This window comes from Prionailurus viverrinus, chromosome E1 (genome assembly GCF_022837055.1).
Source record: "Prionailurus viverrinus isolate Anna chromosome E1, UM_Priviv_1.0, whole genome shotgun sequence".
NCBI lineage: Eukaryota > Metazoa > Chordata > Mammalia > Carnivora > Felidae > Prionailurus > Prionailurus viverrinus.
This window is the reverse complement of record NC_062574.1, coordinates 44,985,861-45,011,222: the sequence shown is the minus strand read 5'-3', so window position 1 is coordinate 45,011,222 and position 25,362 is coordinate 44,985,861. Positions and strand designations below refer to the sequence as shown.

The 25,362-nt window shown below is 51.1% G+C and overlaps 1 protein-coding gene across 4 annotated transcripts in view; it reads left to right on the top strand.

Annotated features, from left to right (window-relative positions):
* SLC39A11 (solute carrier family 39 member 11) overlaps positions 1-23,848 on the top strand; it is a 342,858-nt gene extending 319,010 nt beyond the window's left edge. For all 4 annotated transcript variants that reach the window (XM_047832145.1, XM_047832143.1, XM_047832146.1 and 1 more), the window contains 3 exons: positions 17,608-17,706; positions 20,928-21,086; positions 22,121-23,848. In XM_047832145.1, coding sequence (XP_047688101.1) covers positions 17,608-17,706; positions 20,928-21,086; positions 22,121-22,199 — 337 coding nt within the window. In that variant the 3' untranslated portion in view covers positions 22,200-23,848. The remainder of the gene's footprint in view (positions 1-17,607; positions 17,707-20,927; positions 21,087-22,120) is intronic.
* Positions 23,849-25,362: the final 1,514 nt, after the last annotated feature.

Here is a 25,362-nt window from a genome sequence, read left to right as displayed (position 1 = left end):
AGTCGGATGCTTAACCGACTGCGCCACCCAGGCGCCCCAATGTTTTGTATTCCAAAAATGCCATTGGAATGTGGACTCCCTGCCTCTGTTTGGGGGATGTTAGTTGATGGATATGGTTGTCCCTGCCCTGAGATGCACGGAGGGAGAAGGAGCCCGAATGAGCTTGGAAGTCAGGCTAAGTGGCGAGGGCGAAGGCTTGTAGGTGGTGATGTTGTCTCCGAGATGGCCTTGGTGGTGGCGGGACAGGCCCTCTGTGGGCCTCCTCTGTTCCCTCCCTCCTTACGCGCTGCCCGTGCTCGCTGTGTCCCAGACACCCTCGAGGGAGCATGGCTAAGGACTCCAGAAATTGGAGACACGCTAGCTAGCTTCGTTTCCCCCTTATCACTAGCCCCCACTGATGCTGCACCTGCTGTATCCTGAGCCTGCTGTGCAAGGATATGGAGCGGGCTTTCTCATCAACACTGACACTCTGAGGCAGAGGCTCCTGTGTAACGGGGGCCGGCTTGTGTCTCGGGGGATGTTCAGAACCATCCCTGGCTTCTCCACACTAGATATCAGTAGCCCGGCTCCCGCTGCGACACCAAGTCTCTGGACGTTGACAATGTACCCTGGGAGGCCGAGTCACCAGCCTCCCTCCCCTGTTGAAAACCCTTGGTCTGGGGGAACAGGAGGGACTGTCATTTTTATGGATGCCTGCATCCTTTCTTTACTGGAGCCCAGAGCTCACGCCCACCCCCCCCACCCCCCCCAGCAGCACCAAGACCTGACAGGTGTGATGTGCCCTTGGCTTGAGCTGGGACATCCCAGCTACTGCCTGCATGGTAAAAGGCACCTGAGACAGGGTGGGTGTGTGCATCTTGGAAGGCTCTGGAATAGTTCTGTTTCCCCAGAGCTCTGCCAAGACGGCCCCGCTGGGGCTTTTGATGAGCCCACCTCTCCTCCTGAGCCTTTTCTGAGCCCGGCTTCCCCACCCAGCTGCTGCCCGCCGGGGGCTGGGGTCGGGGGAGGGTGGATTCATGACATCCTCATTGCCCAGAGCTGCTCGTGCATTTGGGGCAAACCATTCTTCCCTCTACGCTGCAGAAACCCATTCGTTCTGATGGTGACAGGTAAATGTATATCTCTGTGCCAGCAGCTTTCAAAGTGTGGCCCCCAGCAACAGCAGCATCACCTGTTAAAAGTGTACGTTCTCAGGCCCCACTCCCATCTACTGGATGCCCTGGGTGGACCCAGCAGTCTGTTTTAACAAACCCTCTAGGTGATTCTCATGGACCCTCAAGTTTGAGAACCACTACTGCCCAAGAACTTAGCCTTCCTTTGCCTGGATGGCAAACATGTGCCATTTAAAGATAGCCCTGTCACCTCTAGTCTTAAATACGCTCAGCTCGGGTTATAAACACAGGCAATTTGGGATTCCCCCTCCCTCTTCTCCTCTTCGCGAAAGGAGATCTGAATTCTCAGCATTACCCCTCTCCTCACTGAGGGGAGCATCTGGTGAGGTGCTGTCCTTTCTCCTTGTAGCTTCACTGTGAAGCTACATAGCGCTGTGTTGCACATAACGCTGGGCACAAAGTAAATGCTCAATGAACGCTGACTACTTCTTTCATCACCATGCTGATCAGTAGCCATGTATCAAAAAGAGTTAACACAGCAGGCTTGAAACGGCTCTCCTTAGGGAGGTCTATTTGCAGGGCTGGAAACTTGATAAGGGTGTCTCTCTGTGCCTAAACTGTTTGTGCAAATCATATTGTTTTATGCTGAACGCCTGCTTCACTTCCGGGAGTCTGGAATGTGGTGGTGTGTGGTAGTCGGAGGGTGCCTATGTGACCAGCCCCTAGTAGAATCTTTGGGCACGGAGGCTCTAATGGGTGCCCTGGGGAGACAAGAATTTGCGTGCATTGTCACAAATTCACCCCTGGAGGAATTGAGCACACCCTGTGAGCTAGCAAAAAACAGAACTTCTGGAAGCTTGTGCCTGGTTTCCACCAGATTTTGCCCCAAGTATGTCTTTCCTTTGCTGATTTTGCTTTGTATCTTTTCACTGCAATACATCTTATCTGTAGGTACGACTGAATGGTGAGCCCTGTGGGTCCTTGCAGTGGCTCATCCAATTGGGGTGGGCTTGGGAGACCTCCAGCGGAAGAAGTAGCAGCAATGACAGTGGCTGACGTCAGGAGGCTGCACCCAAGGGAAGCTGCACACGGCACCCATCACATCCTAGGGTTATGAGTGGGAGGCAACCAGGGTCCTGACCTTAGTGGGTTGGAAATGGGGACTTAAGGGCTGAGAGGGCCAGGGGACTGGAAGAGGCTCAGTACACAAAGCCCAGCATGAGATGGGCTCGTCACATCTTTTCATGTCAACACTTTTTTTTAATTTTTAATTTTTAAAAAATTTTTTGTTTATTTTGGGGGGGGTTATTTTAAGGAGGAATTTAGTGAAGAAATGGGCAGAAGACATGAATAGACACTTTTCTGAAGAAGACATCCAGATGGCCAACAGACACATGAAAAGGTGCTCAACATCACTCATCATCAGGGAAATACAAATCAAAACCACACTGAGATATCACCTCACACCAGTCAGAGTGGCTAAAATTAACAACTCAGGCAACAAAAGATGCTGGCGAGGATGTGGAGAAACGGGAACCCTCTTGCACTGTTGGTGGGAATGCAAACTGGTGCAGCCACTCTGGAAAACAGTGTGGAGGTTCCTCAAAAAATGAAAAATAGATCTACCCTATGACCCAGCAATAGCACTGCTAGGAATTTACCCAAGGGATATAGGAATGCTGATGCATAGGGGCACTTGTACCCCAATGTTTATAGCAGCACTTTCAACAATAGCCAAGTTATGGAAAGAGCCTAAACGTCCATCAACTGATGAATGGATAAAGAAGATGTGGTTTAGATACACCATGGAATACTACTTGGCAATGAGAAAGAATGAAATCCTGCCATTTGCAGCAACATGGATAGAACTGGAGGGTATTAAGCTAAGTGAAATAAGTCAGTCAGAGAAAGACAGATATCATGTTTTCACTCATATGTGGAACTTGAGAAACTTAGCAGAAGACCATGGGGGGGGGGAGGGGAAAAATAGTTACAGAGAAGGAGGGAAGCAAACCATAAGAGACTCTTAAATACAGAGAACAAACTGAGGGTGGATGGGGTGGGGGAGGGCAGGAGGGAGGGGGAAATGGGTGATGGGCATTGAGGAGGGCACTTGTTGGGATGAGCACTGGGTGTTGTATGTAAGTAATGAATCACGGGAATCTACCCCCAAAACCAAGAGCACACTTCAATGTTTTTTTTTTTTAATCTTATTTTTGAGAGAGAGAGAGACAGAGTGTTAGTGGGGAGGAGAGGGGCAAAGAGAGAGGGAGACACAGAATCCAGGCTCTGAGCTGTCAGCACAGAGCCCAACGCAGGGCTCGAACCCCCAAACTGTGAGATCATGACCTGAGCTGAAGTTGGGTGCTCCACCAGCTGAGCCACCGAGGCACACCCTTGACACATTCACTTATACAGTTACTTTCTGTGTCAGGCAAATAATGTTGTAGTTGGTTCTTCTTACAAAAGTATTACAATTTTATTTACAAAAAAAAAGGCATTTGAAGGAAAAAAGGTGGGTTGATCTAAAGTGAGAAATCATGGTGCACATTGTGAGGGTAGGCGGGAGTGACCAGGCCGGGGGGCCGACCTTTAAGACCTTGGCTGGATGGGATTCCAGGAGACAGGAGACACCCGGCTGGGGGAAGGCAGTCAGAGGAGACCTGAGTGCTCTGGGAGGTTTCCAGGCTTCCTAGGGAGGTGCCCAGCCTGTCGGCATTGACACCCCTCCCAGAGTGGCTTAGCATGTGGAAGCCATGGAGGCAAGGGAGGAGGGCGGGCCATCGAGCATGCTCGCTGTAGCAATGGGGGGAAGCACAGTGGCGTGTGGACGACTGACTCACTTTGTGTGTATGTGGAGAGGGAGGGGCTCTTTGTGTGTGTGTGTGTGTGTGTGTGTGTAAGACTATTGTTCTCTCCATAGATAGAGAAACATTCACACTCACATAAACACACACGCGTACCTTTCTTCCCCACTGAACCATTTGACATGGCAGGGCTCTTTTTCTGTATGTACTTCAGCTGTATCTTTTAAGGATAAGGCCATTCTGATTTTAAAAAGTAGAGGAGGAGCGCCTGGGTGGCTCACTCGTTAAGTGTCCAACTCTTGATTTCCACTAAGGTCCTGATCTCATGGTTTGTGAGTTCGAGCCCCACATCAGGCTCTGGGCTGATAGTACAGAACCTGCTAGGGATTCTGTCTCCCTCTCTCTCTGTACCTCCCTCACTTGCTCTCTCCCTCTCTCAAAATAAATAAAAATAAACTTTAAAAAAAAGTTAAAAAGGGGCGCCTGGGTGGCTCAGTGGGTTAAGTGTCTGACTCTTGGTTTCGGCTCAGGTCAAGATCTCCTGGTTTGTGGGTCTGAGCCCCGCCTCAGGCTCTGTGCTGATGGCAAGGAGCCTGCTAGGGATTCTGTTTCCCTCTCTCTGCCCCTCCCCTGCTTGCTCTCTCTCTCTCAAAAATAAATAAGTAAACACTTAAAAGTTTTTAAATGAAATAAATTAAAAATAGAGGAAAGGAAATGAACACTATTCATAAAGAAGGTATAATACGCAGTACCTGGCACATAGACTCTCTAAATATTTGATGAATGGAGGGGGGGCCCCTGGCTGGCTCAGTTAGAAGGGCATGCGACTCTTGATCTCGGGGTCGTGAGTTTTGAGCCCTATTTTGATGGTAGAGATTACTTAAAAAAACTGTAAATATTTGATGAATGACTAAATTTGTACATTAAATTATTTGAGAAGTCTCAGAGCAAAGCAACCTACTTAACTTTGAGGGGAAAAAGGAAGAATAAAGACATTCTCTCACATAACCACAATATGATTTTCCCACCCAGGAAATTCCACACTGGTCTAATGAAATTATCTAGTACGCTGACCCTCTCCAATTTTTGTAATCAGTCCCAAATGTCCTTTATAGATGTGTCTGTGACATTTTATGTGTTGGCTTTGGCGTTGCATTTGGTTGTCACATCTCCTTAATCTCCTTTAATGGAAAGCAGTTTCCTGCCTTTCTGTCTTGGATGACACTGATGTTCTTGGACTGGCTGTTTTTGATAGGAAGCAGTGGAGAAGGCAACCTTCTTCATAATCTCCTGTTCACATGGGACGGTTCTTTTTTTTTTTTAATGTTTATTTATTTTTGAGAGAGAGAGAGAGCGCATAAGCAGGGGAGGGGTGGAGAGAGAGGGAGACAGAATCCGAAGCAGGCTCCAGGCTCTGAGCTGTTAGCACAGAGCCCGACGCGGGGCTTGAACTCATGAACCGTGAGATCATGACCTGAGCCAAAGTCAGATGCTTAACTGACTGAGCCACCCAGGTGCCCCAAGAACATTAATATTTGAAACCAACGGGGTATTTTACAATGTTCGTGATAGGCACCCCCTCTCCAACCCCTGCATTGGAAGATTGGTACTGGACAGCTTCGTGGTGTGAAATATTGCCCTTAATCACAGGTTACCCACCCCCCCATAAACTGAGAGTACAGGAAGATCCACCCTCACTCTGCAAGGTTTCTGTAGGAGTGAGGGGCGGGGGCAGCACATGTGGGTGAAGTCCTTAAGCTCTGGAATCAGATCTGAGCTGGAATTTCAGCGACTTGGGGGCTCGTGAGTTTGGGAGAGATATTTCACCCTCTGTAAGCCTCAGCTTCTACATCTCTAAAATGGGTTCGTGGCGTTTCTTGTGCCAGAGTAAGATGAGTTGGTTCATCCACAGCACTTGTCTTTGGATCTGCCGCAAGGCGGGATCTGCTGTTCTTGCCGTGGTCGCCGTTGGCCTGTGATCGGCACCTGCCGCTTCTCGCAAAAGCGGCTCTGACGAGGGTGGCTGCTTCGCCCACCCCCTTGGTGTCATTAGCAGCATGTACGCAGCAGCAGACACAGAACCTTCCAGCTGAGGATTATCCACAGCCCACCTCACTGGCGTGGGCTTCCTGGACACGCATCTTGCACTCGGAACATAGTCGTCCCCCAGCAGCAAAGCTCAGCATCCCCAGCTAGCCAGGATGAGGAAGGAAGAGAGTTCTTTCTTGTTAGATTTCTTTCGAGCGCCCTGCCTGGTTTTCTTCATGTGAGTCTGCACTCAGAGGCAGCGGGCTATGATCTATGGGCCACATGCTTTCAGTGCCGTGAGGCTGGAGAGCCTAAGACAGCGGTCTCACGGATGTCGAGTGTTCTGAGGCTTGGGGAGGTGCTGTTGTTTGGGGGTGAGGGTCCAGGGCTGGGCCATGACTCCCTGGGTCTTGCTCCTGCCTCTTCACCTGCACCTTCAAGTTCCGTAAAGAAGGACGATGAAGGATGACCAGACACCCTAACCCCAACGTCTTCACCCATCCTCGTGCACTCCTTGCAAGCCTCCCATGTTGTTTGCGTGACACTCTGACTCCCGTGCACTGCAACGCTTTGAGTTGCAGCTCGAGGCTTCCCATGCTCCAAGCCGTCTTGGCCATCGAGCCATTGACATCACCGGCCGTGCAGTTGGAAGTGGGTAGAACCCCACGTTTCCCTGCACGCCTCTCCTGCACTCCCTGCACTGTGGGTCTTTGCTAGCTGAAGAGAGCGTAGGAAGTTCGTAGCCCTCAGACTCGTATGATTCCTCTTTGTTCCAGGGGGCCCAGGCTGGTTGCCCCACAACAGACTGCGTACTGACAGGCGGCTTTCTCCGCCCAGCTGCGGTTATAGCTGCATGCAAATCGCCCGCGATTTCTCACCAGAGCTCAAAGCTCCCTGTTCGGTTTGCATTAGGCGTGCAGTTCAATTACTCTCCTTGAAGGAGGAGGAGCAGGTGGTGTTCAGCTTTGAACTCCGTCCACATGCCCCAGGGATAAGTGAAGGTATCGTTTGGTCTTAACAAGGGAGTGGGGGGAAGAAAAATGCCTGTTCTCTAAGTTTTGCATTGGCCAAGAGCCAGGCCGAGAGAGCAACGTGACCGAGACGGCAGTCGAAGGCTATTGAGAGCTTATGTTATTCAGCAACAGAGCATCGGGCTTCCAGTTCCGTGCCCAGAAGATTGTTTTGCGGGTGGAAAAGAAAGGAGCCTTTCAGCCCCTCTCATTTGGCCTGCACCGTGGTTTTCGCTGAGCACCCGGTTCGGAGTTTCCTCCTGGAGCGATTGGTTTATGCTGTCCAGATGTGCACAATGCGATGGTTTTTGCTTTTTGGCTTTCCAGATGTGCACGGCCGGGAAAACGGGCTTTGGCAGACACGGAGGCCGGTCTCTGCAGCCCCTGAAATCCAGAGAACCCACAATGCCGCCCTTGTGTAGGAATTACAAAGCTTAGGGTCTGGAAAAGAGCTTATGGGTCGCCCGATTCAGCCTCCTTGCTTTAGAGCTGGGGACACCGCGGCCCAGGGAGCTGTGACATGCTCGCTGCTGATTGATTACCTGCGGCTGGCAGCAGGCGAGACCTCGGCCTTGCTGGAACTCACGGCCCGTCTCTCTGCGCATGCCTGTTTCATGGCCGTGTGCACCTGGCACTCTTCTAGTGTTCACCGGGACACCTAGGTGAACAGAGATTCCTAGCGTGTTTCGATGCCGGGTCAGACACAGGGGAAAGAGTGAATCATTTTTCACCTATGAAAAAAAAGTACATTATACAGTAGGTTAGATGGTAGAGATTTCTATCAAAGAAGGAAGAAGAGAAGAAAATTAGGTTTAAAGGGGAATGAGAGCTCTGGATGGTTTGCAATTTTAGATAAGGGGAGGAGGGAGATTTCACTGAGGAGGTGACTACCTTACAACTGCTGAATAACAAAAATAGCTCAAAGTTTGGTGGCTCAAACCAATAAACATTAGCTCATGTTTTCTTTGTGGGTTAGGAATTGGAGAGTGGCTTTGCTGAGTGGCCCCTGCTCCGTGTCCCTCTTGAGATTGCAATCAGGAAGTCAGCTGGGGCTGCTCTCATCTGAAGGCTGGACTGGGCTGGAGGACCTGCTTCCAAGATGGCAGACCACATGGCTGCTGGCTGGAGGCCCCCTTGTCACACGTGCCTCCATGTGGCTGCTTGAGGGTCCTACGACATGGCAGCTGGCTTCCCCCAGAGCTAGTGATCGAGAGAGACAGATGAAAGCCACAAAGTCTTTTGTGACCTAAGCCTTGGAAAAGTCATATAGCCCAGTCTGGAAAGAGGTGAAGAAGTGAGCCACAGATACCCAAGGAGGAATATTCCAGTAGAAATGCCCAAAGCTGGAGAGAGAGAAGGGCAGAGAGAGAAGAGCAGAGAGAAAGGCTGAACAGATAGAGTAGAAAGAGACAGGGAAGAAGAATAGAGGAGGTCAGAGAGAAGACAAAGGGTGGGGACATGTAGGTCATGGCAAGCTAGGAGAAGGGCTTGGGTGCTGCCTCTGGGTGAACTGGGTAGCCACAGCAATTTTGAGCCAAGGAGCAGCGTAAGCAGGTGTAGTAGGTGTGGCGAGAACAGACTGGAGGGGTAGGGAGAGAAGCAAGGGGACCAGTTAGAACACTGCCACCGTAAACCACGCAGGAGATGGTGGCAGTTCCCACCTGGGTGCAGCCGTGGAGGAGGGAGGAAGTGCCTGGATCCACATAGGCTTGGAGGATAGATCTACAGGTTTCTCTATCGGGTTATGGGTGAGGAGTGAGAGTAGCCGAGAATGACATCAAGGTTTGTGGTCTTCGTTCCCTGAAGCCATCACTGGCCACTTTTTCTCCCTGCTTTCTGGGGTTTTATATGAAGAGATGGCTTATGGGAAAGGCTTGGAACCCAGCACCGTTTGCCTTATTGCTGTGACCCGCGCTGTGTTCTTCGGTTTATCGTTCGCCCTTTGTGGGACCTTGGTTATTACTGTCTACAAAATGGAAAATAAACTTCTACTTCTCAAGTGAAAGAAAGAATACATGTTCATAAAGACACTTAAAGCTCTTTAGAAGAAACTACTAAAGTGCTGGAAAATTTTTTAATGGTTTGTAATGGTATTTTTCATGCTGGAGAACAAAATGTTTTTGTGGCACGCCCTCCCCTCCAATGTTGATCCTGCAGATGGAATGACTGATGCAGGCAGTGGATAAGAAAATGGGGTGAATCATGGCAGGGGGATAAACTCGGGTGTTCTAGGAAAGGCCTTACACCAAGATCCAAACCTATGGCCCCGGGGAAGCCAGCTTCATGCCAAGTTTGCAAAGTGTTCATCACCCATAACCCTCCCAGGATCCTCCAGCAGGGTCTTGTAGGGCCACCTAAACTATTCACAGAATGTCCCCAAGCAGGCATGACTAGGCTGAGCCATTGGAAGTGAAGACAGTGGCTCCTCATGGGGCCGGAGCAGGGGGAGCAGGGAGCCCGGGGTTGGAGGCTCCTGGGGTGCTCATCATGTTCTGTTTCTTCATCTGGGTGGGGAGTTCGTGATGACCATCAAGTTTCTGAAAATTCATCAAGCAGAACACTTATCGTATGTGCTCTTCTCTGCATGTACATTCAGCTGCGATAAATTGTCTTTATTAAAAGGCGGTGAGTGTGGGGGGGACATCTGGGTGGCTCAGTCAGTTAAGCACCCGACTCTTGGTTTTGGCTCAGGTCATGTTCTCACGGTTCCATGAGTTTGAGCCCCACGGCAGGCTCCACGCTAATGGTGTGGAGCCAGCTTGGGATTCTCTCTCTCCCTCTCCTTCTGCCTCTCTCTCAGTCTCTCTCAAAATAAATAAGTAAGCTTAAAATAAAAAAGGCAATGAGGAGTTTTCTTGTCCCCACCCGGGACCTGAATTCCTACCTTGAGAGCATCTACATTCTCTACTAAAATGCACTGGTCTTTTTTTTTTTTTAATGGATTTTATTTTTATTTTTTAGAGAGCACGAGAGGGAGAGGGTCAGAGAGAGAGAGAGAGAGAGAGAGAGAGAGAGAGAGAGAGAGAGAATCTCAAGCAGTCTCCATGCTCAGTGCAGAGCCCGATGCACGGCTCGATGGCACGACCCAGGGATCAAGACCTGAGCCGAAATCAAGAGTCGGAAGTTCAACCAGCTGAGCAGCTCAGGCGCCCCCAAATGCACTGTTTTAAAAAATCAATTACTTTAAAGGAGAACCCACCAATAAGTTGTTGCTATTGGCCTCTGACACCTCCTATCAATTAGTAGGTGAGAGAAGGCATAGCTGGGCTTTGTCTGTTTGGGGACTCTATGTGATTAGAAGCACACAACATTCATGATTTGTATCTAGTTTTTCTCTTTTTTTCTCCTCACTCAAAATTTTGCCTCTGAGATGCGTCCTACTGTTGCACGTAGTTATAGGTCATTCATTCTTGTTGCTGTATGCCATTGCACGGTGTGACCGGAACGCTGTTTCTTTATTCGCTCAGTCTTTGATGGGCGTTTGCTGAGTTTTCGGTTTGGGGCTGTTACTGATAGAACCTAGTAGCCTTTTTATGAATACGTAAGCACATTACTCTTGGGTACATAGCCCCAGGTGCTTTTTAAGTCTCACGAGGCAGCCTTGCACCTGGCCTGTGCATAGAGCTGATTTATTTGCCAGGAGACGTGGCAGGTGAAGATCCCCGGGGTGTCCCTGGGGGAGCGAGAGATTCCCCGCCTCCCCCCACCCCCCCGAATCTGGGAGGCTTCTCTGCTTTCCTGCAAGGAGAGGTGCGCAGTGGTGGCCCGAGTCACCCCTGTACGCCTCCCTGCCTTGTGGCTTGCTTCCTGGGGCTCTTCCCCGCCCTCTCTGCGAAGGTCGGCAGACTTCAAGGGAAAGGATGGGTCATCCCGGCTTTCCAGCCTGTGGCAATAAAGCCTCCCAAAACTGTAAGAAGGGGGTGGGGAAGATCCCTTTCGTGCTAAACCAGCTCCACGGAGCGGGTAGGGCCCAGCAGCCCCGCGGGGAGCCTCCAGCCCCTACCCATCTGCAGGCTCATCAAACACCTCAGCCGGCAGCCCGAGTGGGAAGCTGGTGATGTCACCGCCGAGCCTGAACAGTCAGGCCTTTCAGGGCAGGACGATAACAATCAACACGGTGTGTGAGGGCCTGCCACGCAAGAACACACACGCTCACGGCACAGGGGAGGATCTGCAAGAGCCCGGGTGAAGCGGGGCTTGTCAGGAATATGCTGTTCTTTCATAACCAGCAGCGCAGAGATCATAGCCCGGAGAGCAGGCTGCCCTCGCACCTGCCAACTCCCAGAGGAACCCGTGACGCTCCCTCCCACCTTCCCGGGGACCCCTCGCCTCCAACCCCAGCCCTAAACCCACCACGGAGCAATAATCTGCGCGTGGGGTTCCAGCAGGAATGCCCCGTCGCACAACTCCAGAAGGGTGCCGGTCACAGAGCACACGACGCGCACGGCAGGTCCACGATTGTGCGACTCCGAGGCCCCAAAGCTACTGCCTTAGGAATGCAGGAGCAGAGGCCCCATCATTGCCCAGTGTGACTTCTACCTTGAATCCCAGGAGTCTGTCCCGCCACAGCTAAGTTCCCTGAAAGACTCAACTCCACTGAACCAAGAAATTTCTCAAATAACGTGGATGGGGTCGGATGTTGTCCTTTGCTTGGTCTGAGCAATGTTTTCTGACGTTCAGACACTTGCTGAGGAAGAAACCTAAGCAGTGGTTGTCAAGCAGGGACCACTCAGCTCCCCCCCCCCCCCCCCAGAAGACGTTCTGCAGAGTCTGGAGACATTTTTGGTTGTCAGGACTGGGAGGGTACGGCTGGAATCCAGTGGGAAGAGGCCGGAGATGCAGTTAAACCTCCCACCATGCCCAGGACAGACCCCACAGCAAAGAGTGAGTGACCTGGCCTAACATGTCCGTAGTGGCGAGGTTAAGAAGCCGTGCCGTGGATGAGACGTCCCAACCCCGTTAACTCTGGGGGTCTCTGGTTAACACCTCTTCCATCAGGTCTGGTGTCCTTGCCTCCAGATCGCCCCAAATCGCAGATCACCACTGAGTGGGCATACGGCATCACCTGCTCGTCTGCTGAGGACGTGAGCCCAGGTGACTGACCCTCTCTCTCCAAGATGGTGTGATGGGTCTGCGTGAGGCTCAGAGGACCCGAAGTATGTGACCACTGTCACTTCGTGGCCGGGTGACCTTGGGGATGGCCGCTCGTGCATCAGTTTCCCCGTCTGTAAAATGGGGATAGGAAGGGTAGAAAACACTTAACAAGGTAGTTAAGGTTAATTGTGTTGCTACGCGTAATAAAACACCCGCAACCACGCCTCCCATTTTATCACCTTCCATAAATGGCAGGGATGATTGTCATTATCTTTATTCCAGCCAGGGGACCTTAGGCTCCCGTGATGGGCATGGTAAGCGGAGATGAGACGCGAGCTGATTTCGGGGGCGGGCTGTTGCCATGGGGAATGTGCGCCCTGTGCTTAGTGCTGCTGCCCTTGCTGAAAACTTTCCCCAAGTTCAAGGCCTGAGATAGCTAAGCGGCAGGTTTGAGTGGAGACCACCGATACACGAGTTTCGAGGGAACGCCTCCAAAGGTGGGCTGGAGGCCCCTGGGGCGCAACTCCACACCTGGCCTTGGGAAGACTGGGGTGCAGCTGGGCCGGGGCACTGAGCACTCAGCACTGAGCAGAGTCAGCAGACTGTGACGCTTTCTTGTGTGCAGGAACGGTACAAGATGGGTGTCTAGGACGCCAGCGCCCGCATGCCCGCGTGTGTGTGTGTGTGTGTGTGTGTGTGTGTGTGTGTGTGTGTGTAGGCTTTGAACTGGGGAAGGGGTGAGAAAAGAAAGCCTGGATGACCCTGGCCTACCACCTCACTCCTACGGTTGCTCAGTTCCGTCTTCCCTTGGGACACGCGTCTCCCCATCTCTCTCTGTTGATTAAAAGGATCCCTGTCCTTCAAAGTCCGTCTTGAATGTCACCTTCTGTCTCGGATCATCTTCGTCTGCGGGAATCGTCCTCCCCTCACACTTTGCGCTGCTCTTCCGGCTTTGAGCCAGTGCCGTGCCGTCCTGTCCTTTGTAGGCAGGTGTTTTGCCCTCTCTTTGATTGCAGACTCCTTGAAGATCGAGGAGGGCCCTTCCTACCATCTTTCTTCGTATGTGACCTGAGCTCTCACACATGGCCAGCGCGCAGTGGTGGATTCTGGAGGCGCCCTTGAAAGGGGGCTCCCTGCTGGCCGTCAGTTGCTATTTCTGGCCTTGGTTCCGACCAGGAGGTCACAGAATCAAGACGGTTGAGGAGCATGAGCCCGAGAAGAAGTTTCACGTGAGCCTGGGAAGGTCACCAGGCGCTGGGGAGCAGCAGAGCCCGAATGCCGCCTTGTTCGGGAACCTCGGGCAATTTGAACAGTAGGACCGTTCGAGGAGCCCCAGCTCTGGGCTGTGTGCTGTGATTGGCACTTCACAGCGATCGTCCACAGAAGAACCCCGAAAATGGGGCATTTATGCCCCTTTTGTGGAAAAGCGAAGGCCGAGTTTCCTATAGCTTGCGCTGGGTCACAGTGGTGCACCTGGGGGGGTCCCACCGGGTCTGTCAGGCAAACCTACTATCTGTCACGCCACCTCTCCGTGCCTTGGTTTCTCCCTTAACCATGAAGGTGTTGGACAAGGGACCTCCAAGGGCCTCTGCAGCCAAGTGTTCTCTGGCTTTTACTCTGGGGGCTGAGTGGGAGGAGGACGCAGGAGATGAGAAGGCAGGCCTGGGGTCGGGGGCAATGGGATCGGGCTTCTAAGAAGAAGCAGAAACAGCTGCCCACGGGGATGGCCTTTCTTCCTGTCGCTCACCTCTCAGGAAGATAAGGGCAAGGAAGGCCCTTCTGACAGCAGCCTGGACGGCCAGCGTTGCACCTGACAGGCCCCGGCCCTCCTCCGCTTACTCTCTCCTCCCCACCCCTGCTCTCCCCATGGATGTCCTTTCCCTGCCCTTCTCTCCCCTCCCTTGCGAGTCCCAGTCAGACACAGATGACGGGTCACCGTGGGGCTTGGCTTGACCCTGAGACAAAGGGGTGCCGTCAGGGGACAGCCTGTGGTTTCTTTTCTTAATGAGCCCTTCGTCCCCACCTCCTTCTCCCTGCCGCTAATTTGCTGCAGTCCAGATTAGTGGCGGGGTCTTTGTGCTTCCTCTGGGAAGAACAAAACACAGGACACGGCAGCCTCACGGTCTTGGGAAGGACAAGGTTTGGGTTTCTCCCCTTGCTTTTCAAATCCGTTGGGAACCTTCATAGCCCATCCTGGAAAGGAACCCTCTCATCTGGGCTTTCCCTGCCCAAAGTGGGATGAAGGGGGAATGGCCCCCCAGGCCCCGCTACCTGGAGAGGCGGCAGGAAGGGCCCAGGCTCTCGCGTGGAGCCAGGGAGAGCACAGTAGGGCTGCAAGAGGAGTGAGCGTCTGGGGCTTCCTTCCTGGCAGACCGCCCTTTCCCCCTCATTCATGGGGCTCCATCCTGCTGATCTCGGCCCCCACGGCTAAGGCAGCTCCAAGCTTGTCCATCCAAGGGACCAGCCGTGCCAGCCTGAGCCCCTGCTCCCCTTCTCCTCTTTTACCCTGGGCACCTGGGAGCCACTCTCTTCTGTCACTGCTGTTGCTACTCCTGTCGCCCCAGCAACCCTCCACTTTGATGCTTCTGTTCTCTGTTCTTCCATTCTGAGCCCCTCCAGGACTCCCCCGTTCAGGTTTTATGCACAGGAAGCATCCAGGCTGCTGGCCACCTGGTGCATTCACAAGGAGCCGCTGGTGTCCTCAGCTCCCACGTGGGGCCACCCCGGTGACACTTCTCAGCTGAGTGTCAGGATAGCAGGAAAGGGTCTCCTGGGCCGGAGGTGGGCGTGGCGACGAGCCTCATCCTCACCCATTTTGGTGATGTCTTAGGTCACGGGTTCGCAACACTGCGGGCGCGTTCTTCAAGTCTGCGGATCTGGAGCCCGACACCATAGCGATCAGTTGTGGCCTCCGAGGGTGGGCCCGGGCATCGGCATTTCGGCCAGGGCTGGGAGCTCTGGATTTTTTAATTCAGTCCTGAGCTGACGCAAATGATGAAGTGGTACTACAGAGGGTGTGGAGGGGACTGAGCCCTTCCATGGGGTCCCCCCCACCTAGCTGACATCTTACAGATTCAGGGCATACGGCGGAGCAGGGAACACGGTGGGCTAGCGTGTGTGTGTGTGTGTGTGTGTGTGTGTGTGTGTGTGCGCGTGCACACATGTGAAGAACAGAACCAAGTTGGGAAGGGATGTGTATGAAGATGGGAAGGGCAGAGACTCTGTGGTCCGACCCTTGCGGGGGGTGTGAAGGGGCCCAGGAGCACTCAAGAGAGATCTGGTGATCTCCCAGCAAGGTGGTGCCCTGCTGAGGACGGCCTGGCAGGTCTCAGAGGGTGCAGCACCTGGTTGGGCTGGGAGCCCCATGTCAGAGTCAGGGCAGGGCGGAGGTGATGTGGCTTGCCAGGGATAGAAGAATGGGGTTTCTGTGCTGCTTATCAGGATGGTGGCTGCTGGACAGGATGTGGAGGAGGCTCCCACAGCCCGCCTGGCGGATGGCTGCAGTCAGTGCTGCGTCATGGTGAGGACTTTGGCCGGGCAGCCCCACCTCTGACTTGTTGGTGACATGGGGCTGGCAACTCTGGGGTTAGGCTGGGGGTAAGTCATGTGCCTACCTGTGAGCGGGGTGTGGGGGGGCAGGCGATGCTGTTTCTACGTCAGACAAGGGACTCGAGATCTGGTCAGACACTTTGACCTTCCTCGTTGAAAGAAACCTTAGATTCAGGTCAAGAAAGCTGGTTGTATTCACTTATCCATTCGGGGGCGGGGAGGGGATGCTGAAAAAGTGTGGGGGGAAGAAGGGACCACCACTTTGAGGGTCTATTTGAGAAGACAGGACAGGGGCTCATGAAATACTGGCAAGATGATATTGGCAAATGAAACCTTAAGGTTCATTTCTTCCACAGAAATATATTTTAAATGTCCCTTGCTCCTGAAGTAGGAGCTCAGGGTCAGTGTGGGCTATGACAGTGATAGCAGAAGCCTCTAGAGCCCAGAGCTCTCTGCCCTGATCCAAGATCCAAGAGGTGAGAAGTGAGACTCCTATTTTTTTTAAGTTTGTCTTTCTTTTTCTTTCTTTCTTTCTTTCTTTCTTTCTTTCTTTCTTTCTTCTTTCTTCTTTCTTTCCTTCCTTCTTTCTTCTTTCTTTTTTCTTTCTTCTGTCTTTCTTTCTTTCTCCCTCCCTCCCTCCCTCTCTTCCTTTCTTCCTTCTTTTCTTTTCTTTCTTTCTTTCTTTCTTTCTTTCTTTCTTTCTTTCTTTTTTCTTCTTTCTTTCTTTCCTTCCTTCTTTCTTCTTTCTTTCTTCTTTTTTCTTTCTTCTGTCTTTCTTTCTCCCTCCCTCCCTCTCTCTCTTCCTTTCTTCCTCCTTTTCTTTCTATCTTTCTTTCTTTCTTTCTTTCTCCCTCCCTCCCTCCCTCTCTCTTCCTTTCTTCCTTCTTTTCTTTTTCTTTCTTTCTTTCTTTCTTTCTTTCTTTCTTTCTTTCTTTCTTTCTCTCTCTCTCCTTCCCTCCCTCCTTCTCTCTCTTTCTCTTTCTTTCTTTCTTTCTTTCTTTCTTTCTTTCATTCTTTCTTTTCTGTGGGAGAGGGCAGAGAGAATCCCAAGCAGTCTCTACCCTGTCAACACAAGCCTGATGCGGGGCTCAAACTCACGAACTGTGAGATCATGACCTGCGCTGAAACCGAGTCAGATGCTTAGCTGACTGAGCCACCCAGGCGCCCTGAGAAGTGAGACTCTTGACCCTGATCCCAAGCCCAGCCCCCAAGGCCAGCCATTCTTCACCCTCCACAGATAGCAGGACAGTTTGCCCCTGAGCCTGACCAGTGACCACAGCACAGCCCCTCCCCCCTGCCGCCACATGTCCCACAGGAGCAGAGGAGAGAGGATCTCAGTGAGCACCACAGGGGCCCAAAGAAGCGTGGTGCCAGTGCCGGACCCGCAGAGAGTCGGCGTGGAAGCCAAGCCCAGGAGACCTGTGTCCCTGTTGGATTCTATTCGGCACCTCCCCGCCCCATTTCCAAGGTTGCCTCTCAGTAAAATGCGATGTATCTGTCTCCAAGCCAGAAGGGAATGGAGACCCAAAGGTACTGAGCACCTCACATGTGCTGGAAACTGTACAGGCATGAGGTCATTGGGACACACGGCAGTCGGCCATCCTTCGTAGGAGATGTTACCATCCCCACGCAAGCCCGTCTGTGGTATTCATAAGGCTCTGAGACGTACAAAGTCAAAGGATTTGCACAAAGTTATACGGCTGAGTGGCAGAGCGCGGGTCATCCTAATGTCCAGCCAGCATGCTCTCTGCTTACTGTAGCGCCATAAAGATCCAGTGTCCCTGGGGACCAGGAGCAGCACCAAGGGGTGGACGGTCTGTATCAGCCCTTTCTCCTTGCGTCCTGCACCTGCACCTATGCCTTAACCTTGCTCTTTCCTCCACCTGGCACAGGTCTCACCTGGATCTCTGACACCAAAGGGCATCATTGGGGCTAGGCGAGGGGATCCTGTGTGTGTGGGTGCTCAGTTCTAGACGGTTGCCTCCATGTGTCTTCTTGGTCTTTCAGGAATTTAGCCATTGGAATCGGGATCCAGAATTTCCCGGAGGGCCTCGCTGTCAGCCTCCCCCTGCGAGGGGCTGGCTTCTCCCCCTGGAGAGCCTTCTGGTAAGTGCTCCGAGAGTGTCAGCTGTCAGAGGCCAGGGTCGTGTCTGACGTAAAGTCAGAGCAGTCCCCTGTATCGGCTTCTTTCTTCAAGAACCATCTCTTCCGGGGCGCCTGGGTGGCACAGTCGGTTAAGCGTCCGACTTCAGCCAGGTCACGATCTCGCGGTCCGTGAGTTCGAGCCCCGCGTCGGGCTCTGGGCTAATGGCTCAGAGCCTGGAGCCTGTTTCCGATTCTGTGTCTCCCTCTCTCTCTGCCCCTCCCCCGTTCATGCTCTGTCTCTCTCTGTCCCAAAATAAATAAACGTTGAAAAAAACAATTAAAAAAAAAAAACAAAAAAAAAAAACCATCTCTTCCATCCCAGAAGTGTCTCTGGAGCTTCTGGTCAAACGCCAACAGTCTGTTTGAGTCCTGAGCCCTCAAGGGTGGGAGGAAGCTCAAGAAACTCATCTCTTGACCTTCAGCCTTTACATAAACCAGCTCAAATCGCCAGGTTTCCTATTTTAAAATGTTTCCATTGTAGCCACGCCATGCCCGTTCAGTGTTAGGGCTCTTTCCCCTCCAGTAGGAAGTAAACCAATGTCTACCCTAAATATCACATGCCTTTGCTGAGGCCCATCTGACCACAGCCCGCCTCCAAGAGTCACACACTAGCCCCTGTCACAATCCTTGTCACTGTGAAGGCCAGGATCGTGTCCATAGGAAATGATGCCCTACTGTACTCAGACTTTGTGTTTTCATGGGCTCCAGAGGCCTTTCTAGTCTCTTCCTTAATTTTACCTTCTCAGTGACACATAAGGCGAGTCCTCAGTTTTCAGAGGAGAGAACTGTGGCCTTGAATGTCAGGTGACTGGTTTCAGTGGTGGTGACTCCAAGACCAGAAGTTTAATCTTCTGTCCCTCAACTCAGGACTCTGAGCCTCAGAATACTTGTCTGTCCAAGCAATCACTGCTCTAGAATGTATGGTGAGGGCATTTAAAAAGACTGCTAATAACAACAATTTAAAAATGCCTTCCATTTTATGGGGCCTGATGACTTACAAGTTCTTGCACATACTTAAATTATCTTACTTCCCCCCTCCTGTCTCTTTCCATTGCCGGAGTCTACGGAATAGAGGCCTAGGTGCGGGCAGGGCGTGATGGCCTTAGAGATTTGATTCAAATGTGAGTTCTGGGAGCCCAGTAGCTGTGACTGCTTTTTTTCATATGGGAGGGGCACCCCGGACAGGAGGTGAGGGACCCTGAGCTTAAACTTCTTTTCTTCTTGCTCCAGTCGGGGCCTGACGTCCAACTCACTTTTTCCCCAAGTGACAAAGCCAAGCCAGGAATTGTACCCGCAGCACAGAGCTACAAAGTCGGCCGACCCGTGCACAGGGCACAGGTCAGGCAGCGGTGGCCCCTTACAGGGTTCTGCAGCGCAGACAGTGTTTCCCCCATGCCCACTGTCTGCCCCTGGCCAGGGAGAAGCAGAGAAGCAGGGGGGGGGGGGCAGGGCGGGGGTGGAGTTCACAGGCCTGTCCTGTCACTGGGGAGGCACGCTGGGCGGGGAAGTGCCCCAGTGCACCTCTGGGTTTCTTGCCCCCATTTACAGATGGAGAGATTGAGGCTCACAGGCAGTATATCTTGCCAAATGCCCACAGCAAGGGATAGTGGGAAAGATATCCCAGCTCCCTTGTCTAGTGGTGTCCCACCCATGTCAGGTGACTTTTGCAGGTGGTGACTTTTGCTCCGCTATGGGGAGCAGGTGCCAGCTCATCTGCTCTCCGCATTCTCAGCGCTCACCTGGGCTACTGTTTTACTCAGGGCTCATATGATTTCAAGCAACAGAGACCCACTCTCACTAGCTCGAATAAAGGGAATTATTTATATTTTTTATTGTGAAAGAGAGTGTGCGTGTGCACAAGTGGAGGAGGGGCAAAGAGAGAGGGAGAGGGAGAGAATTTCAGGCAGAACCCACCACGGGGCTCGATCCCATGAACCATAAGGTCATGACCTGAGCTGAGATGAAGAGTTGGACGCTTAACCGACTGAGCCACCCAGGTGCCCCAGGGACTTAAAAAAAAAAAAATTTTTTTTTAATGTTTATTTATTTTTGAAAGAGTCAGAGACAAAGACAGAGTGCGAGCAGGGCAGGGGCAGAGAGAGAGAGGAAGACACAGAATCAGAACCAGGCTCCAGGCTCTGAGCTGTCAGCACAGAGCCTGATGCGGGGCTTGAACTCACAGACTGTGAGATCATGACCTGAGCTGAAATTGGACTCTTAATCCACTGAGCTGCCCAGGCCCGCCCCCCCCCCCCCCCCCCCCCCCGCCAACCGAGGGATTTTTTTTTTTTAAAGAAGAAATCTCAGCTTAATTCAGGATGGGGGTAGTGGGGAGAGGCTGTCAGTATACATCTAGCCAGGTAGGTCCACATCTTCAGTAGAGATGCATGGGTGCAGCTCCTTCAGAAGGGGGTACAGTTGTGACCCAAACACACCAGGCACAACTATGCTAGGGAAGTGTCTCTACCACTCCTAATCAGTGTCCTCTCGGTCAAGAGACAAGGTAGACGTCAGCTGACCAATGGTTAGCAAGCACGTGGTGGATCTGTCCAATGGTTATTGCTCAGTCGTAAAAGAAAGGAATGATACGTGTTATGACATGGATGCACCTTGAAAACATTATGTGAGATGAAATAAGCTAGTAAAAAGGACCACATATTGCTTGAGTCCATTTATACGAAATATCCAGAATAGGCAAATCCATCGAGACAAAAAGCAGATCAGTGATTGCCAGGAGCTGGGGGAGGGAGGGGTGGGGAGTGGCCGCTGATGGGTGTGGGGTTTCCTTTTGTGGTGATGAGAATGTTCTGGAACTAGATAGGGGTGATGGTTGCACAACCTTGTGACGATACTAAAACCACTGGACTGAACACATTAAATGGGTGTGCCATATGGTATGTGAATTATATCTCAATAATGCTATTATGGAAGACAGACAGTGTGGAAACCTTAAAACTCTACCAGAAACCCGGGGCGGGGAGGAGCCTACTGTGTTAGAGGAGGTCAGGGAAGAAGGAGGTGGCTAAAAACACAGTGATTTGCACGCTGTGCACGGATATGACGTGGAATGAAATGCATCCGTTTTCTGGGGCTGAGTCAGCAGTCTGAGCACAGAGTGCCTGAGCGCGCTGCTGTCTGCTTGACTTTCCTCATGGTGGCACTTGTCTCTGGTCTCTCCTCAGGTACGGGCAGCTAAGCGGCATGGTGGAGCCCCTGGCAGGGGTCTTTGGTGCCTTTGCCGTGGTGCTGGCTGAGCCCCTCCTGCCCTACGCCCTGGCCTTTGCTGCTGGCGCCATGGTCTATGTGGTCATGGACGACATCATCCCCGAGGCTCAGATCAGGTTGAAGAGCATCCCCTCCCCCATTCGTGCTCGTCTGTTTCCCAAGCCCGGGGCCCGGCATACAGATCTTGCCTTTCCTCACTTGCTGCTCCTTTCTTTGCTCCCACCCCTTTCTGCCGCTTCCCGAGATCGTCCCCACTCCTTTCTCAACTGTGTTTTCCGAAACTAGAGAGAGGAGTAAGGGGCAGGTGGGTGGGGATGGCCCAGGTGACACCAGGTAATGGCATACAGACACTCTACCTCCCCACCCCCATGACACAGACGATTAGCTTTTGCATATTGTCCCTTTCTCTCCCCACCCTTCTCTTTCTCGATTTTTCTAGGGCTAGAATCTCGGGAGAGGTGAGCTCTGAGAGCCAAAGCTATCCATCCATGTTCTTATTATGTAGCTATAGGCCAGGTGTCCGGGAAGGGGGAGGGGGGGGTGCTTCCTTTCTTTGTTTTATTTATTTATTTATTTATTTATTTGTTTGTTTGTTTGTTTATTTTACATATTTATTTATTTCAAGAGAGAGAGAGAGAGAATCCCAAGCAAGCTCAGTGCCACCAGCACAGAGCCTGACGCAGGGCTCAGTCTCACGAACCGTGAGATCGTGACCTGAGCTGAAATTAAGAGTCGGATGCTTAACCGACTGAGCCACCCAGGCACCCCTGTTTCGTTTGGTTTTTGTAGCTAGTTTAAAGGTCAGATTCAATAATATCATCAAGAATTTAATTGCCACTCTTTATCATTCGAGCATTTATTCCAGAGCCATAAGAGGTGTCTTTGGGCAAGTTACTTCTGTATGCCTCAGTTTCCCCACCAGTAACAAGAGAATAACGGTAGTACTACTGATCTTGTGTGGTCATCCTTTGGGATTACATGAATTACTTTGCCTGGCGTATAGTAAGCCCCAGTAAATGTTACATGTCAATATTATTATCCTTACTAATCGTAGTGGTACATTTTTATTGGAATTGGACATCACAGAGGATGCTTGCAGCTTGGACAGTGTCCCAGAGTACATTAAGGTCTTCCTTTCCTTCCCTCCCAGTGGTAACGGGAAACTGGCATCCTGGACCTCCATCCTGGGATTTGTGGTGATGATGTCACTCGATGTCGGCCTGGGCTAGTGCTGAGATGCCTCAGAGCCCAGGAAAAGCAGCACAAGGAAACTGCAGTGGCTGGCTTCTACGGGACCACACGCCTCTTCCTTTACATGAAAACATTTTTCCTTTCTCTCCTTTTCATCTCATTATCCTGATTGACTCTGATCATAACATGACAATTTTTACTTTTCTCTTGAGGGAGATAATAGTTTTATTTAGAATGTCAAGGTGTCACGGAACAACAGATTTTTGTTTCTGGCCACTGAATAGAATCTTTCTTTGGCGGGATTACCAAGGACACACAGATCAGGGAAATCTCTGCTTTCACACCCTCAGTCTCTCTCACTGGACTCTGTGGCAGCTTGTCAAGTTCACCTGGAGGAGCAAGCTGCTAAGAGAGAAGCTTCCAAGCATTTTTTGCCTCGTGACTCAGAGCAGAATGGTCAGGACCTCTCTCGTCCATCCCTCCTGACCTCTCACCATTGATCATCTACCCGTTAGACCAGAACTGGAACATCATGGACAGAGCAACCAACTTTCCAAGGTTCGGCCAGCCTAAGGAGGTACACGACTTCCTCCTGTGTCCCCCCCGAGGGACATGCTGGATGGGAAGGGACACAGACAAAGGGAAGAAAATCAGTTTGTCTTTTTCTTTCTTTCTTTCTTTTCTCCTTTTTCAAGGCAAAGATTGACACTATTGAAGTTAAGGGAATTAGGGAATTCGGAGAGCCACGAACACAGTGAACCCTGTAAAGGCAGAGAGCAGCTTTGCTCAGAGACCTCTGCTTTCTATGGATTCCAAGAGCAAAGTGGTTTGTCATGGTTTCCAGATCCCCTAGACATTTCTTTCAATACGTTTATAGCCTCCAGTTTTCTAAGAGCCTCGGGGACTCCAGCAGGTGGCTGGAGCCCAAACCCTCCTGGAGTTATGGAGGGAGCCACTGAAGCTAACTTCAGTGAGAGAAAGACATTTGGAATCTGCAATACACCCTTCCCCGTTGACCATTCCGTAACTTGTAACCTGACCCAGGAGTCTTAAACTGCCGCAGGCTTTGCTGGAGTGTGGCCAGAGAGCGCAGGATGGGAAAGGGAAGAAGGGGTGGGAAGAAAAAGAGATTTTCATGTCCCCCTTGTAAAGGAAATCTGGCCAAGTCACCATTCTGAAATGACCCTAAAGAATGACTTAAAGTAGACCAGAGGCCAGTCTGCCCCTTCCTGCCGAGAGCTTCTCCAACAGGGGCCACACACTGTCTGCTTCAAACAGAGCTAAAGTCTGCCGTCCTTGTTGGTCAAAGGAGCATGTGCGACCTTAAATGGGCTCTGCCAACGTGGCCGGCAGCTCGGGAACCAGGTATTCGGGCACTGTGTTGTCAATGCCTGCCCTCTGAGTTTACATGTTGAATTGCTTCCAAGGGTGAAGAGCCTGCTCTGTGAATGCTCTGAGACCCCGAAGGCCAACCTCATGCTGGGTCTATGTATGTTCTTCTGAAGCACTGATGATCAAAATTGAAGACACATTCAGAGGGTTTTGATTGGTTGAAATTAATTGGTTTGGTGGTTGGTATATGTGTATTTTTTGATGTCTTTGTATGTAGTTCTGCATAACGCAAACTCTCTGATGGACAAGACCTCATAACTGTGATTAATATCAATAAAGGGGATATTGTTGTGGATGAGTTGTGTCCAATCCTTCTCCAAGTTGCTTCTTTCCAGGGTTGATAACGTAAGAGCTTACTAAAGTCAGTCCTAACATCTCCCCTACCTGACGTCAGCAGAAGCAAAGGAAAGAGCTCCGATGAGATGGGCCAGTTAGATTCATGGTTACAAGCCACAAATCCAACTCCAGCTAGTTTAGATGGGTATTTAATGGAAGGCTGTTGGGAGCTCTCAAGATCTATAGGAGAAACCATCTCGAAAATGGGTTGGATCCAAGAAGTCTAGAGGTCTGGGACCACGACCCAATCACATCTCAAAAACAGCTTGGTTTGGGTGCCATGACCCCTGGATACTGAAAACTGCTACTCAAACTGCTCCTCCTTGGTTCTACCACCACCGCCATGGGAATGAACCAGTCTGAACTGACCCTGATTCTTTGCGCCCCGGTTCCACATTCAAAGTTCTGGGCAGTAACATCTAAGCTGGCAGAATTTATATCCTGTGTCCATGAACTAGCTGGTCCTGCCTCCCTACCAAAACTCACAAAATAATGACTTTTCAGTTTTTGGAATGAGTTCAGATGGTGGAGACCCAAAAGAAGAAAAAAATATGTTTATTACGTTTATTACAGCCTCACTCTCTTGCTGTTCCACATCTCCATACACTCAAACTTCTCTGTTCACCCTTAAACAAAACTGCTAGATAATGGAGCTCTCCATCATGCAATGAAACTTCATACTTTCCCTTTCCAAAGGGAGTTACCCTAAGGGCCGGCTGCCCCAGTATGGAGCATTCCTTTCTTGGATTCAAAAATTCTAAACTGGTGGGGTCCAAAGGTGAAGAGAGTGTGTTATTAGGTAAAATGGAGCAGGCATCATCCCCACACCCCCGTCTTCCAGACCTGATTTGTCTGGCTTTGGGGGAGAAACAGCCCCACATATCGATCATTGGTTCTGAACCAGTGTCTTTTTTTTTTTTTTTGAACCAGTGTCTTAAAGGACACTTGTCCTTAAAGGACCACTTGTCTTAAAGGACAGTACCTCAACTTCATTAGATACTGTCTCAGAGCTAGTCCTGAAACCAGATCTTCAATAATTCAAGTCATCATTCAACACACATTACTGCTCCTGAGTGATAGGCTCAAATCACCAGGATATCTACCCAGTGCCTTCCCTCTTTGACTATGAGTGAATTATTTGGTCAGAAGTAGTGTCACATAGAATGCCATAGTGATTGGATAGACAGGGGAGCTACTCCAAACCCACATATACAAGCCTGTTTCAGTGGAGTGATATCTCTGCCTTTTCCATAATGGAAGAGGTCCAAAGTAATCAATCTTGAACTAAGTAGTCTATGGGTGTCCCTGGAGTATCAGCAGTACCCAGGGTCACGGCCCAGTCCCATATAAACCATTTCCAATTGGTAACGGGACTTTGTGAGTGTGTTAGATGACCCATACATAACGGACGGTCTGGCTCACACATGGCATGCAATACCTTAGGGAAAATCACCTGGTGTTCTATGTTCCTAT